The sequence below is a fragment of the Protobothrops mucrosquamatus genome, unplaced genomic scaffold (assembly GCF_001527695.2).
Source record: "Protobothrops mucrosquamatus isolate PMUCROS unplaced genomic scaffold, P.Mucros_1.0 scaffold653, whole genome shotgun sequence".
NCBI lineage: Eukaryota > Metazoa > Chordata > Lepidosauria > Squamata > Viperidae > Protobothrops > Protobothrops mucrosquamatus.
In genome coordinates, this window is record NW_015386942.1 from 18,489 (window position 1) to 34,724 (window position 16,236).

General features: G+C 38.3%; 1 protein-coding gene across 1 annotated transcript; it reads right to left on the minus strand.

The window, feature by feature from the left end:
• Positions 1-5,121: 5,121 nt before the first annotated feature.
• GFRA3 (GDNF family receptor alpha 3) lies at positions 5,122-16,002 on the minus strand. Its single transcript, XM_015817884.2, has 6 exons — positions 15,715-16,002; positions 10,473-10,806; positions 9,976-10,085; positions 9,217-9,351; positions 7,973-8,097; positions 5,122-7,749 (listed from the first exon to the last, which is right to left on the minus strand). Exons 1-6 carry the CDS (start codon positions 15,992-15,994, stop codon positions 7,603-7,605), a joined length of 1,131 nt encoding a protein of 376 aa, XP_015673370.2. The 5' UTR covers positions 15,995-16,002; the 3' UTR covers positions 5,122-7,602.
• Between the last annotated feature and the right edge of the window lie 234 nt (positions 16,003-16,236).

The following is a 16,236-nucleotide window of genomic DNA, read 5'->3' on the forward strand; positions in this document are numbered from 1 at the left end:
TCAACTGTGTTTTTCTGCTGATCAAGTCATGCTGTTGAGGTTCTTCCTCGATGCCTGAGGTTTTGGAGGTCTGGAAAAGCACAAGAAAGGACTCTGTTGCTTAAATAATTCTGTTGTATCTCAAACCTGCAGCCTATTTACTAGGCAATTGTTATATAACAGCATTCATAGGAAAAGTAACTCTAAAAAGTGTCAGACACTGTGGTAATCACTGATTGTTGAAGCAGTGGTCCTCCTTTGTGAAGTAGTTACTGAATTGCTTGGATTAGCCTGCAGCAAAATAAAATGCTCTTATCTCAGGATGTCAAACTGCTGGCCTGGGGGGCTGGATGCGTCATGCTGAAACTGTGCCCACCCCATTGCCAGCAATGGAAAAAAAGTCAGGATACATCACATGACATTGCGAGTTTGACACCCCTGCTCCATCTCAAGCAGACAAGAGCACTCAGATGACATGTGTATTTTGGAAATGGAGGAGAAATTGATGCCCTGAGGTGAGAAGAAAATTAATTGAACTTGTTGCAATGGGGCAATTGAGCAGTGTGGAAAGGGCCTAATTCATGGATTGGCACATAATAAACATGGATTGAGTAAGAATACAAGTGAAATATGGAAGCAAATATATATTACTAGAAAATCCACATTTTGGGGAAATTGTCATGATTATTATAATTTTTGCTGAAGAATCTGCCTGTGAAACATGCCTAGAAAATAAAAATGCAAATGGAGAACTTATATTGGGCTAGCTTGCTTTAGCCTCAGAAAAAAGTAGTAACTGGGAGTTAATCTGTGAATCCAATAGCTGATTTACTTTCTTACGAAACTCATGTAAGACTTAGAGAATTACAGTCTATCTTCAATGATTGAGAAGTCCCATGCGCTCCATAATAGAATTATTGAATCAGCAGATTACTCAGTAATTGTTTATGGATCAACAATTCACCTACGTGAGCTCAAATAATTATCAATAAGGAATACTTTTAAAGGAGCTTTTAAAAACAAAGCAATTATGACATAGTATACTTGTTTAAAGCTTCCGGAACAGATTTGGAGACAGTAATCATTAGCAAAGCAGATGACAAACTTATCTTTAGTAATTGATCTATATGAATATATAGTTGAGCCTTTAAAATTTATTTCAAATATTTTCATGCATTGATGGCTATTTTGCACATCATAGGCCAGAAATAAGCATTTCACAAGCAACTCCAAATACAATAGCCTAGAATACAATCAGTGTTGGCTTGTTGGTAAATGTAGTTGTGATCAAAATATAGATTTTTGAAAAAAAAACACACCAAAACCAAATCACATTGCTTTACTCCCCTATGCATTAATGCACATATATTCAATCTTTTAGGGTAAAACCTTCTTAAAGCAATGTATAGCAAATAAAGAATTAAGTAATATATTTGTTAGTTGTTCTATATAAGCCAGGAAAGAAAATAGAATCCACAAATACTACTGGAATTGTATTGCTGCAGGGTTTGACAAAGCTACTCTCTTCCCCTTTTTATGCCAGACAATCAAGATGGGATAATCTTGAGTTCCTTTCTCCTGCTTCCCTTCCAGAGCTAAGCTGGTATTTATGTAATAGCTGTTGAATACCTTATTTACAGCCATTTCTGTACTTTACTATAATATTAAATCACAACAAAGCAAACAACAATTTATTTGGGAGTATTTTAGAAATAGAAAATGTTTGCCTTTAAAATGTACACTTCAAAAGTAACACGTCACTTGCATCTAGCTGCATATGGAGAATAGCTTTTTAGAAGCTATACAACTTAGATTTCATTGGCCCATTACTGACATTCAGCTTGTGAATATTATCATGATTTCTGAACAAATTACAGGCTTTCATTGTGTTCAAGCTGCTCTCTAGGAAAGCTAACATTAGCTCCCTGAAACAGGACCAGAAATACCATGTTGATTTAATCTGCATAGGTAACACTCATGACATGTAACTGTGATACATTTGATAATACTTGAAATATGAATGCATCCATGTATTCACTTCTCTCACCATATAAAATAATTGCTTTTAGCAATTAAAACATAACCAAAGTTATAAGCTTCCTAAAGGAACCCTGACTGTCCTTTGGAAGAATAGGTACTGAACCTGAAGCTCAAATACCATCTAATGAGAAGAGAGGACTCCTTGGAAAACACCCTGATAGTGGGAAAGATTAAAGGCAAAAGGAAGAGACCGCAGAGGAGGAGATGGTTAGATAGTGTCATCAACACAATGAATTTGGGCAAACTCCAGGAGATAGGGGGGGGGGGGCTGGCATGCTATGGTTTATGGCAGTGGTGGTGAACCTATGGCACGCGTGCCAGAGGCAGCACTCGGAGCCCTCTCTATGGGCACGCGCACCATGCCCCGGAGATGGCAACTGTCCTCTTCAACCAGCCGCCTGATAACTTGCCGAGGTCCCACGTGGCCGGATGCATCCCATCACCCATGTGCTTGCTGGCCTTTGTGTGCGGAGGCCGATGGTGTCAGGCAGCAGCCGCCCCAGCCCCTGCCTCGCCTTGCCCTGCGACATGGCACCCCCACCCTGCCTCGCCTCACCCCGCAGAACCAGCCTCCTGCCCACCGCCCCACCCACCAGAGACCCCTGGATCTCCCCCAACCCTGCCCGGCTCCACAGGCGTCCCTCCCCAGGAGCAACATCAAGCTGGTCATGCCCACCTGTCTGCCATGACCACTGTAGCCACGCCCACCCAGCGGGCCACACCCACCCGGCAATACATAAGTGGGTTTTGGGTTGAGGTTTGGGCACTCGGTCTCTAAAAGGTTCTCCATCACTGGTTTATGGGGTCGTGAAGTAACTGAACAACAAAAAAATTATATCACAGTTCCATTAGCTTTTGCCAAGCTAAAGTAAGAATTCAGAGATTAAGGAAATACCAAGTAAGTTGATTATCTTATCTTCAAAAGGCTTGTACCTCATTATGGTTATATTTGCTTTGAAAGATGTCCTAGGATTAAGATGCATGTGTATGCATGAGGCAGGGTCTGAGAAGACAAGTTAACCCTCCTTCCTTTTATTTACGTTATGACTTTCCCCTAGGAAATCAGTAGCATTCATTACGTTCTCTCCTCCATATGCTCTCTTATGAAGTAAGTTGGACTGAGATAGAGCAAGGATCCAGAGTCAGCTGTGGCTTCTACCATTCTGAGCAGGCTTGGATCTGTATCTCCTCAGCCCTTATCCACCAGTTTAGCCAGCACCAAAAAAAGTCTTTGGTAAACATATCGGTCTACCACATATCACAATGATCACTGAAATATGTTAAAAGTGTATCTGGCAGATGAATGCTTGATTAAACAGGTTTTGTACCTTATTTAAAATTAAGGCCTCATTCAATACTACTTCCCAGATTGTGCAGCTGATCATTAAGGGAGACTGCAACTGATGCTGAAGAAGTCACTGCTTTTTCCTCTCTGATTAGTGACTGTTGATCAGCAATATTTCCATCCTCTCACCTAGTCCAGGATCAATCTAGGTTAGATAAAAAATATTGCCAGCTGTCAAGAGCATGTATATAACTTTTGTTTCTTTAGACAGCTTTAGTGTAATGTAAATGTAGAACAGCATGGGACAGAAAATAGAGCTTGATGTAATTTAAAGGATAAAACCACAACATAGCAGGTCTATTTGCTAAATATAAGCAGATCAATATAATTGTCTCCTATCTCAATTCAAGTGCTGTAAGAGAATATCAGAGTTGATGGCATTAAAAGTCAACTCAGTTGTCCAAGAACAGGTATATAGCTCATCTTTTTTCCTGATACAATTCGGAAATATCTGGAGATGTAATACTGTATCACTTACTCAAGTACAGGTGGTCCTTGCTTAACGACCACTTGTTCTCTGACAAAATGTACAATGGTGTTGAACAAATGGAACTTGCAACTGGTCCTCAAAATTCAAGCCATTGCAGCATTCCCATGGTTATGATCATGATCTGGGTGCTTAGTAACCAGCTCACAAGTGATGGAAAGTCTAATCCCATTTACTTTTATCAACCAAGAACCATTTGTGTGACTTATTCAAAAGGAGAAAAGTGAACAATGATACTTCAGAGTATTTTCCTAGGAAAAGGGAGTTTCTAGCAAAAAATCTTATGGGTGTTACCAGAGCATTGGTAACTATGAAAATTTCCCATCTCCCAACAAGAGGTTTTGCTTTGGAAAAGGAATTGTCCTCAGATCTAAAAAAAAATGTATTCCTCTATATAGCAGTTCTGATTTTATTACTTACTGGCTTCTGTGCTAATTCAGTTTTCATTTCTAAAAACAACACGCTAGATGCAATGTTACATTTGACATTTTATGTAATTTAGATCTCAATTGTAATTGAAGCAAGATTTTTTTCAAATTCAAAATGCTTGATATTACAAATATGCTGATACTCGCAACTAGCTAAAATCACCAATAAAACCCAATTCAGTTTAAATTGCACTAGAGTGCTTAGTGTGAAATGTATTTCTCCACTGTCACTCAGCAAATGATCTAAAGTGAGAACTAGCTTAATTTGTGTGTCTTTCTCCACGTACATTCTGCATTTCAAATTGTCTCACTTGTTTTATTACTCAATTTTTTCTAGTTTTATGAAGTTCAAATAAGCAGTAGACACATCTAGGATCCACCATACTTTCTACCAACAATAGCATATACTGGAAGATCCTTCCATAATTCAAGAAATAAATTGGATGTTTTTCCAGCCCTGTAGATGGGTCATATGAACAATTAGCTCTTAGCATTTCCTAAATCTTAATTAGTTCCAAAATATGGAAAATCTCTATTTAAAGGATACTTCTTAATTCTTGCATTGTGAAAAAGAGTGTCTTTTTACTTCATGGCTTTGGGAAAATACCTCTCTCATCTATGAAGTAACAACCCAATTTCAAAATAGCTGAGGAATAATTTTTTCTGGGTCTATAGTCACACAACTAAATAGTGCAAACAGTGATGAGACTATATAATTATCTGGCTTAGTTCCATTTTCATAAATGAGATTAAGAGCTGTCTGTATTGTAGAATCATCACAGAGGTACTGACATTCAATACATCTCTTGCTGAAGTCAAGGGGGAAAAAGATGCCCAGAGTTGTAAAGTAAACTTTATTTTTGACATTATAAGCTGAATAACATGTGCAAGATATTGGAATTTTTATTACAGTAATTCAGAATACTCTTACTTCTTTTATGTTTGCCAAGAGACCCAGACAATATACTATAGACACTTGATAACATTTTAGGAATGTCTAGTGTTCTGCAGTTTCTCCTCTCAGGAGAGGCATGGGAGTTGCTGATGTACTCAATATTATATGAAATAAAATCAATATAACCATATAAGAAGTATAGAATAAGTATTAGAACAATGTAAGAAAATGGAGGAGGAACAATACTTTAGCTGAAAATGCTGACTGGCATGTCCTAGGCCAATGTTCCTCAACCATTGCAACTATGGACTTCAACGCCCAGAATTCTCCAGTCACTAGAATTTCTGGAAGTTGAAATTCATATAACTTAAAAGTTGCCACAGTTGATAAACATTGACCTTGGCAGTAGTTAATACCACACTTTTCAATATCTTGTTCTCCCTCTTATCATATACATAGGCAGTACAGAGGCCTGTGGAATGATTGGGACATTCTCCTCCAATCTAGGGGAAGGAGAGAGAAGCCTAAATAGCTCATGAAGGCTAAATGAGTCTTCTTATTTCCCAAGGTGTGCATGGACCTCAGGAAACAGAAGCGCAGCCCAAGTGAAGAAAAGGAAGTTCATCAAAGTTTTGTTGATGTACATGCATGCCATACGAGGACCACACCCTTTAAAACCTGTAGTTTGCTTCTCAATTCATTATAGTATGGACGTTCAGTTTTGCAATTGTTGTACCTCTAGTTCTTGTAAATCTATTATAAATGTAATAACTGCAGAAAGTCAATCATGGAAAACAGCACTATGATTTTTTTAAAAAAACTATCTTTACCTATGCACTTATTACAAAGTTTAATTTTAGGGCTTTCCAATACTTTGCACTTTTGTCATGTCTTCTTAATGGAAATTGTAGTGTTGCAAAATTATTAACTTATCTAAATGGATTCTATAACTCATCTTCAGAATTTGTACAAAACTCCAAATGCTTAATTCCAATCTATAATATGTTCTAACATTTTATTTTACAGTCACAGTTGTTTGAAAAAACTGTTAATAAGATTTAATATTCCTTCTAGTAACACTTATCATTTCTTGCTTTTTAAAAAATAAGCCATGCTTCCAAATTTCTTTGTACAAATATAACTGCAAATTGAAAAAGTGGGGACAAATCCTTTTATAATTTCAGTAATAGGTGCCATTATTACTGCAGAAAGGTGAAGGAATCTGTGCAAATCAGGCCTTCATTTTTTGATACTAAGCATACAGTAAATGAAGATGAAACTTCGTATTGGTGAAGAATCTTTCTACCAAGATTCTTCACTGTTCAGAAGACAAAACCTATGCCTAAATTTAAAAAAGTGAACATGCTAAAATGTAGAGAATTTATTACATTATATGTTATGTTACAACTTTGTTTTAGAATAAACACCACTATGGAATGCAGCACAGCCTTAATCCTTGCACATAGGACAGGCAAGTTCACAGCCACAACATTCCAGTTGTTTAGAATAAGAAGGAAAGAGATGCAATGAAGAATTACTGGATTTACTTGATAGTTCTTTCAAAACTTGAAGGTTCACATGGCAGTATCCATATAAGAAATGTAAATAAGTAATCTATAAACAGCATTAACAACATACCATTGCGGTTCAAAAAAACAACATCTAATATCACAGTTTCTACACCCACAATTGTCAGATCATGGATAACTTGTAATTTTACACAATGTACAGAAAGGTATGTCAGGGAATGTTAACATGGCAAACAACATTTGATGCATCCAGGGATCTGTTGTGCATAAAATCTTAGCTTGCATGCAGGCTCTTATGAAAATCTGCACTTTGTAGCTGTTGCAAAGAACCATTTTATTGAAAAAAATACATACATCCATCTTGGCTCAAGTGAATTAAATTTCCCCTGAACAGTTAACACATTAAGATTAGTTGGGCAAACAAGAAACCATGTACGGAGGCTACAGTTTAGTATCATGACCTTAATGTAACATTTTTGCTTTGGCTGATTAAAAAAAAAAGACAATTCTACAATATAGTCCTGAAAACAATCCAGATGTTGGGGTGCTCCTTTGGCCAGAAATTGCACATCATGTTAGAGACTACCAGTTCTTCTTTGTCTTCTTAAAGCAGGATATCTTGGAATATGAAAACTTTACCCTGATTTAGATTTTAAAAAATAGTTCCCTAGAATCTCCTATCTGCTTGCTTTTTTCTCCACGGGAGAGGGGGAATCTGAACCCCCCATCATCTCCCCCTGGCTCCTATTGCAACCGTGTACAAAAATGAGTCAAAGGGCCACTGTGCTGATAGAAGGGGAAACAAATGTAGAGTGACCAATGTTTCCTCTCTGCATGAAACAAGTCAGTTTCCCCTTCTCAAGGAAATATACAATAGTAGCAATGAAATTCAGGTGAGATTAAGGTGGGCCAAGAAATAAGAAGACTAAGGTTAAGACCAAGATGAGTGAGGAAAACCCAGCTCTGGGGTATTCAGAATTTGGGGGTGATTTTTGGTTGAGGGTAAGAATGTCTGAATCTTTCTTCTCCTGCTTCACCTTAGGTTCCTATAAAGGGAGACAGAGAAAGAGGGAAAACATTAAGTTCTGATTGGATATATCTCATTTAAATTCTCTCTTCCTCTCCTTTTTTTCTGTTGGATGTTCTGGAGGCCTCTTGAGTCAAAGGGGAAAACCTCTCAGAATATATTTAACTGACCGCTTGTAATTTTAGTCATATCATCTCTCTGATTTCAGTTATAGTATAGTTTAATTAACATAATTATCTTACCTGATACAGTTTTTCAGTGAACATTGTGCTGGTGCCATGAATGTCTAAGGAAGGGGTGAATTGTGGCTGGTCCTGCACCTCCTCATTATTTTGGCCAAGATTCATCTGAGCTTGGATTGCATTATCTATGACACAGAGAACATGGGGGAGTGTTGAGGATCTCTAACTGTTCATATGTCCATGATACAAATTCTGAGCCATTGGTTGAAGGCTCTAGTTTTATTTAGCACAGCAAATATGCTGGTCAATTACTGTAGTTATATTTTTCACAAGTCTCTTATCAAAAACTAGCAGGCATTTTTCATTCTTCCTTGGCTACACAGAAACCTGCAGTTTCTTTATTCATCAATTTTTGGCTTTAATGCAAGAGCATTTTGGCAATTAACTCACTGTATATTGCTCTTGAGCAAGAAAACTATTCCAGTGTAATATATCACCAGGCTTGGCAGGGACGTGAACTTATCAATCAAGTTCAGGCATATGTCTTTCTTCCCTTCCAAAGAAGGGGATAAGAGAATCTGATAATGAATCATAATTAAAAATTAACCAAGAAGCACGAAAAACCTTTTTCATAAGCATTTTTTCTAATTTAAAAAGGTGAAACATTAAGAATTGAAACCAATGTTTAACCTCACTTTTACAATAGTGAAAAATATTTATCTTACAAGCTTAACTTTCTAAAGTGTATAGGCAATGATGCGGATAGAAAACAAATTTAGTGCTCAGGCGACTGTCATATTTCCAGTATCAGCAGAATGAAGAAGTTGATGGCGTTCTTTTATTGAATGCAGATGTAATTAATGAAGATATTAATAAGGTAAGAATAATTAATGATAATGATAAAGATACAATAAGCAATGGAGGAAGGCAAGAGCAGGGTATTTTTTATATTTTCAAAATCCTTGGATATTGCAGCAGGGTATAAATGTGAAAAATGAATAAATCTCATCTGCATTTCAGTATCCTAACAGTACCTGGCAGATCTATCCTCCATGAATTTCCCCCATCTTTATGAAAATCTGTAATGGACCTGATCATCTGCATGTCCTTGAAAGACTGGTGGAATATAAATGGAGTATTTATTAAAGTCTTCTAGCAGTTTAACTTTCAAATTTAATTTTGCACTGTATAGAAACCTACTTTCATTTCTCTAGAGAATACTCTCCCAATCTATTTCACTGGGAAACTTTTTGGGTTAGAAGAATCAAGATCTGACCCTAATATTCATTTCAATATTGACTTACAGAGACATTTGTTGCTGGAAAATAAGTTAAGGATTTGATCACAGTCCTCTTTATGATTGCCACTGTTTTTGCAGGAGCACCAAAGTGTGATCTCAGTACTGGAATTGCTCACATAATTGGGGGTCAAAGATGTACCTGTTTCAAATAAAGAAATAAAATAAAACCAGACATCCCAGAAGAAAGCGATAGTAAGTCATGAGCGTGTTGTTGCCAAGAAAACTACATAGATGTGTTCGTTAAATTACAAGATAGTTTTAATCAAGACAGTTTTAAAAGATAGTTTTAAAGAATCAATATAATTTTAAAGGAGATTTACCTTTTAATTCCTAAACCAAAAAGGCTAATACAAAACCATAGAACTATTTTCTTTAAATGTGCAATAAAACTGGTGAATCACTCTTTTCAATCAGCAACCTAAGACTATATAATTCTGATCTGGAAATAAGCTAGTTTTAATAAAGTTCCTGTACCATTTTTTTTCAGAGAAGTTTCAGTCTATATAATGTAGTCATTTAACTGTCAACAACCTATATTGGGGATATTCTATAGTGAGTCACTAAGAGCTACCAATTCATAGCAAACATTAATCAAGTGATGTGTTGATTTCAGAACCTTGTGACTAGAGCTAACCAGGCAAAGGATTATAAAAACAGAGGCGTCTATATGGGAGTATGGAGACCCATTTGGGCAGCACTAGTCAAAGTCAGAAAAGATTTTCTATCAAACTTCCCAATAAATTCCACCAGGCCCAACACATACCAATCATCTTCATGTAAGCTTGCAGACATGCTGCATAATTCGATGGAGAGCAGCCATCTGTGAATGTCTGTAACGATTTGCATTTTTCTTGGAAATCAGTCAGCCGGGATCTGACAGGAGACACAACTATCAGAATGACAAACCCCTTTATTAGCCCAGAAATGATTTATTAGTTTTTCCATTATTTGATAGAGTAAACCAAAATTGAGCAATTTTTTAAAGTGGGAGATTGCACTATATTTTCCCATTTTTATAAAGATAACAGAGGACCTCGGGGATTGTAGTGAAACAGTGATGTCACATGAGTTGACATGATACTAACCCCCTTGTGGCCACTTCTGGATGGGTTTGTGGGGGGGAGGTGTTTGTATTTTTTAAATAGGTACATCACACCTATCAGAATTGTAACACATCTGTTTTACTGCTCTTATAGACATTAATATTCAGGTGCCCACATGCCATGAAACTTATCCAGATAGTCATTCCATTAGACGCACCTGCAGACTTTATCCTTGAGGCAGGTATCCATCAAGAAGAGGCAATTGGGCTTGCTGCTGCTGAGGAAAGAACATTCTGGGACAATGGTTTTCCAGCGTCGTTCCCCACAAGCTTCATCTTGGCAAGGACAAAACAGGAGCCTCTTGGTGAAATCCGCATTAACCTTCTCAAAGAAGTGTCTCAGACTTTGGCGGCATTTGTGTTGGTCACAGGGGTATCCTGGGTTGCAGGCCTGAACGTAGTGTGAGCGGTGACGCGTGCATTTGTGATCCATTTGGCAAATATTAGCAGCAAGCAGGCAGGAATTTGGGCTATCTTTGGGTCTAGGGGAACCTATAAATCCATAGAAATACAAGGAGGTAACAGCAAACTCCAGAAATGATTTGCCAAAGGAGATTAAACAGAAAAGACAATCACCACAATCTCTCTACAATTCAATAATGAATTATTTGTCTGTTTAATCCATGTCTCTCTTTTTATTCTTTACCCAATGTCAAATTTAAGACAGAAAGCTCCTTGGGACAACTCTGTAAAAGTGCCATACACACCACTGGCTTAATTAAATATATTATGAAATAAGAACAAAATAAGTGGAAGCGTTTGAAATAATGCCTTTTCCTTCTGCAAATCTACTATAATATTTCTTACATGAATTGAGAACTTCATGAGGAAAGTAATTTCTTCATAGGTTATTCAGCATTCAGCATTTTTGTCAGTATTCTGAACAATAGTTGGGGTTATGGTCAGGTGGATAAACTGCTGGAGTTGGCCATGTGCTACCAATGGGCAACATATTCTCTGGACTCAGATGATTCTTCAGAATAAAAGAATTGGGCTGTGAAATGGTTGTTCTTCAATTAGTTAGCTGAAAAAGAAAAGGTGTCTGGGGGAAATACTGTATTCTTCTGGAAACTGGGGAGAGTAGCAGAAAAAAAAATCTGAGAATGCAATTAAGTATTTAGAAAGTCAATTGGTATTGTAGAAGGCAGAGCTGGGAATGCATGCAAGAGATGGGTGGATGGGGCAGATATTTGGATGAAAAGTAACCTTAGATGTAATAAGCTTATGTGTGGAGATTTGTAAGTTTTGGAAGATATTGTACTTTTGGCTTTAGGTGAGGGCTTGCTGTGCATTGATTGACAGTGTGAGATTAACTGTGGAGACATCACTTCATGGCTGAGATTCTGATTTTGGAAAAATTAATTACAGATTAATTAGAGTGGAGGAAATGTGGTTTCTCTTTCTGTGAAAGTAATGGTCTTTGGTTAAGAGTAGAAAACCAGGGGTTCAAAGAAATGTCTTTATCTGCCTCTGTGCCTTAATGTTTGAATAGAGTAGAGTAGAGTAGAGTAGAATAGTTGGAAGGGACCTTGTAGGTCATCTAGTCCAACCCTCTGCCCAAGCAGGAGTCCCACCATTTCTGACAGTCCAGTCTCTTCTTGAAAGCCTCCAGAGATGAAACATCAACAACATCTGAAGGCAGTCTGTTCCATTGGTTGATTGTTCTCACTGCCAGGAAATTTCTCTTTATTTCCAGGTTGAATCTCTCCTTGATCAGTTTCTATCCATTATTCCTTGTCTGGCCTTCAGGTGCTTTGGAAAATGGGTTAACGTCACCCTCCTCTCTGTGACAGCCCCTCAAATATTGGAACACTGCTATCATGTCTCCTCTGGTCCTTCTCTTCACTAGACTACCCATGCTCAGTTCCTGTAACCATTCTTCATATGTTTTAGTCTCTAGTCCTCTAATCATCCTTGTTGCTCTTCTCTGCACTCTCTCCAGAGTCTCAACATCTTTTTTATACTGTGGAAACCAAAATTGATTGCACTATTCTAGGTGTGGTCTTACTAAGGCTTTATAGAGTGGTATTAGTACCTCATGTGTGATCTTGATTGTATCCCTCTGTTAATACAGCCTAGCACTGTGTTGGCTTTTTTGGCTGCCGCCGCACACTGTTAACTCATATTGAATTGATTGTCCACTAAGACTCCAAGATCCCTCTCACAGTTGCTGCTATAAAGCCTGGTTTCACCCAATCTATATGTTCTTGAAGCTATCTTTAAAATTGCCTGTTAAATATTTGCTGCTACTTACGATTTACCCTACATACAATTTATAGGAAAAAAGAGATCTGAATTTCTTTATTTAATTTCTTTGTAAGATTTTTTACTACCTTAGTCGTAAGGGATTCTAGGCAGTATGCTAAAAGTGCAAATGGCTGATATAAATTCTATCTGAGATACAAGTTGCCAGCTTGTTGTATTTTGTCTTCATAGCTTTTTCGTTTGCTATTTCCCTATGGGGAAGCACCTCTAAATGAAAGTCATCTGTACAACATAAAATAATATAATTTTATCTACTGGAGTACTGAAAGGTTCCCAAGAGATTATGAGAAACCATTATCTAAAAACAAAGAGTTTTAGAAAATGGGCTTGCCTGATCACAGCAAAGTGTACATTACACAGTTTACACAGTAAACAACACAGTTAGTTTGGGAGGCAAATATTATAAACGGATAACTGGTCTGTATATTAACATTATTAAACTTAATAATTGCTAATATCAGACTATAATATGCACTGTGGAATTATGCTTAAAGTTATTATTTATCTAAAACAATATAAAGCAATATAATGTTTTAGGTTCTTAATATAGGTTCCAGAATAAAATTGTTTCAATTATTTATTTGTCTTCACATTATATATCTAGGATACATATCTAAGTGCTAATTGTGGCTCAGATCATGAAGTGTTGGTGGCAAAGATTAAAGTCAAACTATGCACCATCGAAGAGGCAGTGCCTCCAAAGAAATTTGATGTCACCAAAATCCCTACGACATACACAACTGAGGTGAAAAATAGGTCTGAACTACTGGATGCTTGCCATTAAAAAGCAAGACAGGAAGAAAATCAACTCGTTTGAGCTGTGGTGGTAAGAGGCGCGGGGCTCAGTGGCTTAATGATGCTGGAGATGGCCTCTGTTCCAGCAGTTGGGAGTCCTAGCATTGTATGGCGGGGTGAGCTCCCATCACTCGCCTCAGCTTCTGACTACCTAACAGTTTGAAACCATGTGCTATGCGAGTAGATACCACTTCGATGGGAGGGAGGGGGGGAAATGAGTTGGTGCTCTGTGCAGGCAGTCAGATTCCTGCCATTCTGAAACTTCCTGGTTGCTGCGCCCATTTATGAGGCAGCTTTGGGGAAGTGTGGGGCTAGGATGACACTGCAGGTAGAGCTACTTGACTTTCTTTCTGGTGAGAAGCCAGCTCGCCCTCCTGTGGCACACTTTGGGAAGTGCACAGGCATGTCCTACAACACAGCAGGTAAATTGACAGCCAAACTACTACTCTGCAATAGCATTGCGGTCTCCTGGCTAATGAAACAATGCCATATGCTAATAATAATAAACCGTGATGCTGGAAAAGCACTTGTGTATTCCTTGATCAGCAAAGGTGACCAACAAGAAAGTACTGGTGTACATAACACCACAAGTCACTAGAAAGAAAAATCACAAAACTACGTCTCACTGATTTTGGCCATGTCATGCGCAGGAATTCACTGGAGAAAATAATTATGTTTGGAAGAGTTAGCAGTAAAAGGAAAGAAAGCTGCCAAAGAACATGATGGTTGGACACTATCAAAGCTGACACAGCCAGAGAATAGAAAAACTCAAAAAAATAGTGCAAGATCGGAAGAAATGGAGAGACCTGGCCCATAGAAATGCCAAGAGTGGGACACAACTGAATGGTAACATCGTCATCATCTGGGATTTACTAGATTTTCTTTGATTAAGTGGCAAGACACTTGTATCCAGTACATTTTAATAGCTATCAATTTACTCCTTATGAAGGTTGCATCAGCTTCGCAACTATTAGTCAGTTTAAGTAAGTGCACACAAATAGCCATCACCTCCCACACATTGTCCTCTACTGCTTTCAGAAGTGAAAATGCCCAGTTCTTTCAAACTGGGCTCTTCCTCTTTACCTGCTATGTCTCTGAACTAATTCCAATTTGGAGACTTGGTTCAGCCCAAATGTTCAGCTGACCAGTGGTGGCAGTACCGTGTTTCTCTGAAAATAAGACCTACCCTGGAAATAAGACCTAGCTTGATTTTTAGGGTTGGACCTAATATAAGCCCTACCACAAAAATAAGCCCTACTTAAGACCCCGTCCACTCCATCCCACTGTAGGTTTTTGGGCAGGCCGGATCACATGCCTCTGCGCCTTGCCTGCTGCCGGTGCTACCACTGCGAGATGGCCTGAACGTTAAGAGAGCCTGGGCCTTAGGCAAGCAGAGGCTGCCTCTTTCAAAGAAGTTGGAAGCCACTTCCTCTGTTGCTGAGGCATCTATTGTATGACCTCCTAGACCCAGCTGATGGGGGGGGGAGAGAATAATCTTCCCTACATAGGAAATAGATACAGTAACTGGGATTAGTGATGGGAACAGCAAAATCTAAACCAATTTGTTTTTCTACTGGCTGATGGATGGGAGGATACAGCAGAAGGGAACAACACTCTTGAAAATGGCAAAACAAAATGCCCATTAAGATGTAGGAAAGGGATGGGGGGGGGGGGTAGTGCTGAACTTAAATCACAATGGGTATAAAAAGGAACAACAGTCTCATATTGACAGAAGATGATCACTTGCTTAAATAGGCTTCATTCAGTATGCAATAAAGATTCTTAGCTAGCCATGCTATGTCAAGCATCTAGGTAGTTTCTGCGGAGTTTGAACCAGGGCGTCTGTCAATGGGATTCCAATGGAGATATGTACAACAAAAGTTGTCTTTGCTCTCTTCCACAAATAGCCCTGTCTGAGGACTAATCTTAAGAGGGCACTTCCAAATGGGGTCTTTGAGTCCAGTCCTTCACCCTTTTTTCTGGTTCCTGGACAACAACAACCTCTTTGTCCTTGCTAAAATGTGCCATTGTATTTCTCATCTTTTAAGGCATAAAACACATTCCTGTAGTGCAAGCCTTTCTAATAGATTATAACTTATTATGATGTACAGTGCTCCTTATGGCCCTGAGCGTAAGGGGGTTGGACTTCAGTCTCCAGCTTCTTTATTTAAAAGTCTCAAGTGGCAAAGCTGGGAAAGACTGTAATGAGATTTCAGACACTGATGCCAGTTATTTTCCTCTTAGATCTAAGCATTTGTTTCTACCAGAACGTTGGGGGTTTTTTTCTCTACTGTCTCTAGTGATACAAGAAAATCAATCATCATCAAGTTTCTATCACACCTTGTGTTAAAGTTGAATGAAGAGCCCGGTAGATTTGCTTGCACCGCTCTTCCTTCTTCTGTGCACGTCGGTGACATTTGCAGTGCTGAAAATGGCCATTTCTCATTTTTATTTGTGCCTCTGTGCATCTGTTGTTGGCTTCTTGGTACAGGAAGACGTAACTGTTCTTAGAAAGATGCTGGGAACAGTTCTGCAGGATCTGATAGGTGGCACTGCAGGAAGGCTCAGCTAGACAAAGGGTCTCAGCTGCTACACAGTTGTTTGGCTGCTCAAAGGACATAACCTGGAATCCTCCTGTTTGGGAAAAGAAGGAATGTCATCATTTTATATATACTTACTGCAGCCAACTTCTCATCTCATTGTGTTGGTTATCAAAGGAGCCTTCCTAATTTCATGTTCAATTTGGTTTCAAGTAAGTTAAGTTCAATCATTCCTTCATAAATTATCTAGATTGCGTCAATTAAGAGCATTAAGAAAAGCTGAAGAAAGATGTAGACCTACTTCACTTAAAAGCAAGGGATT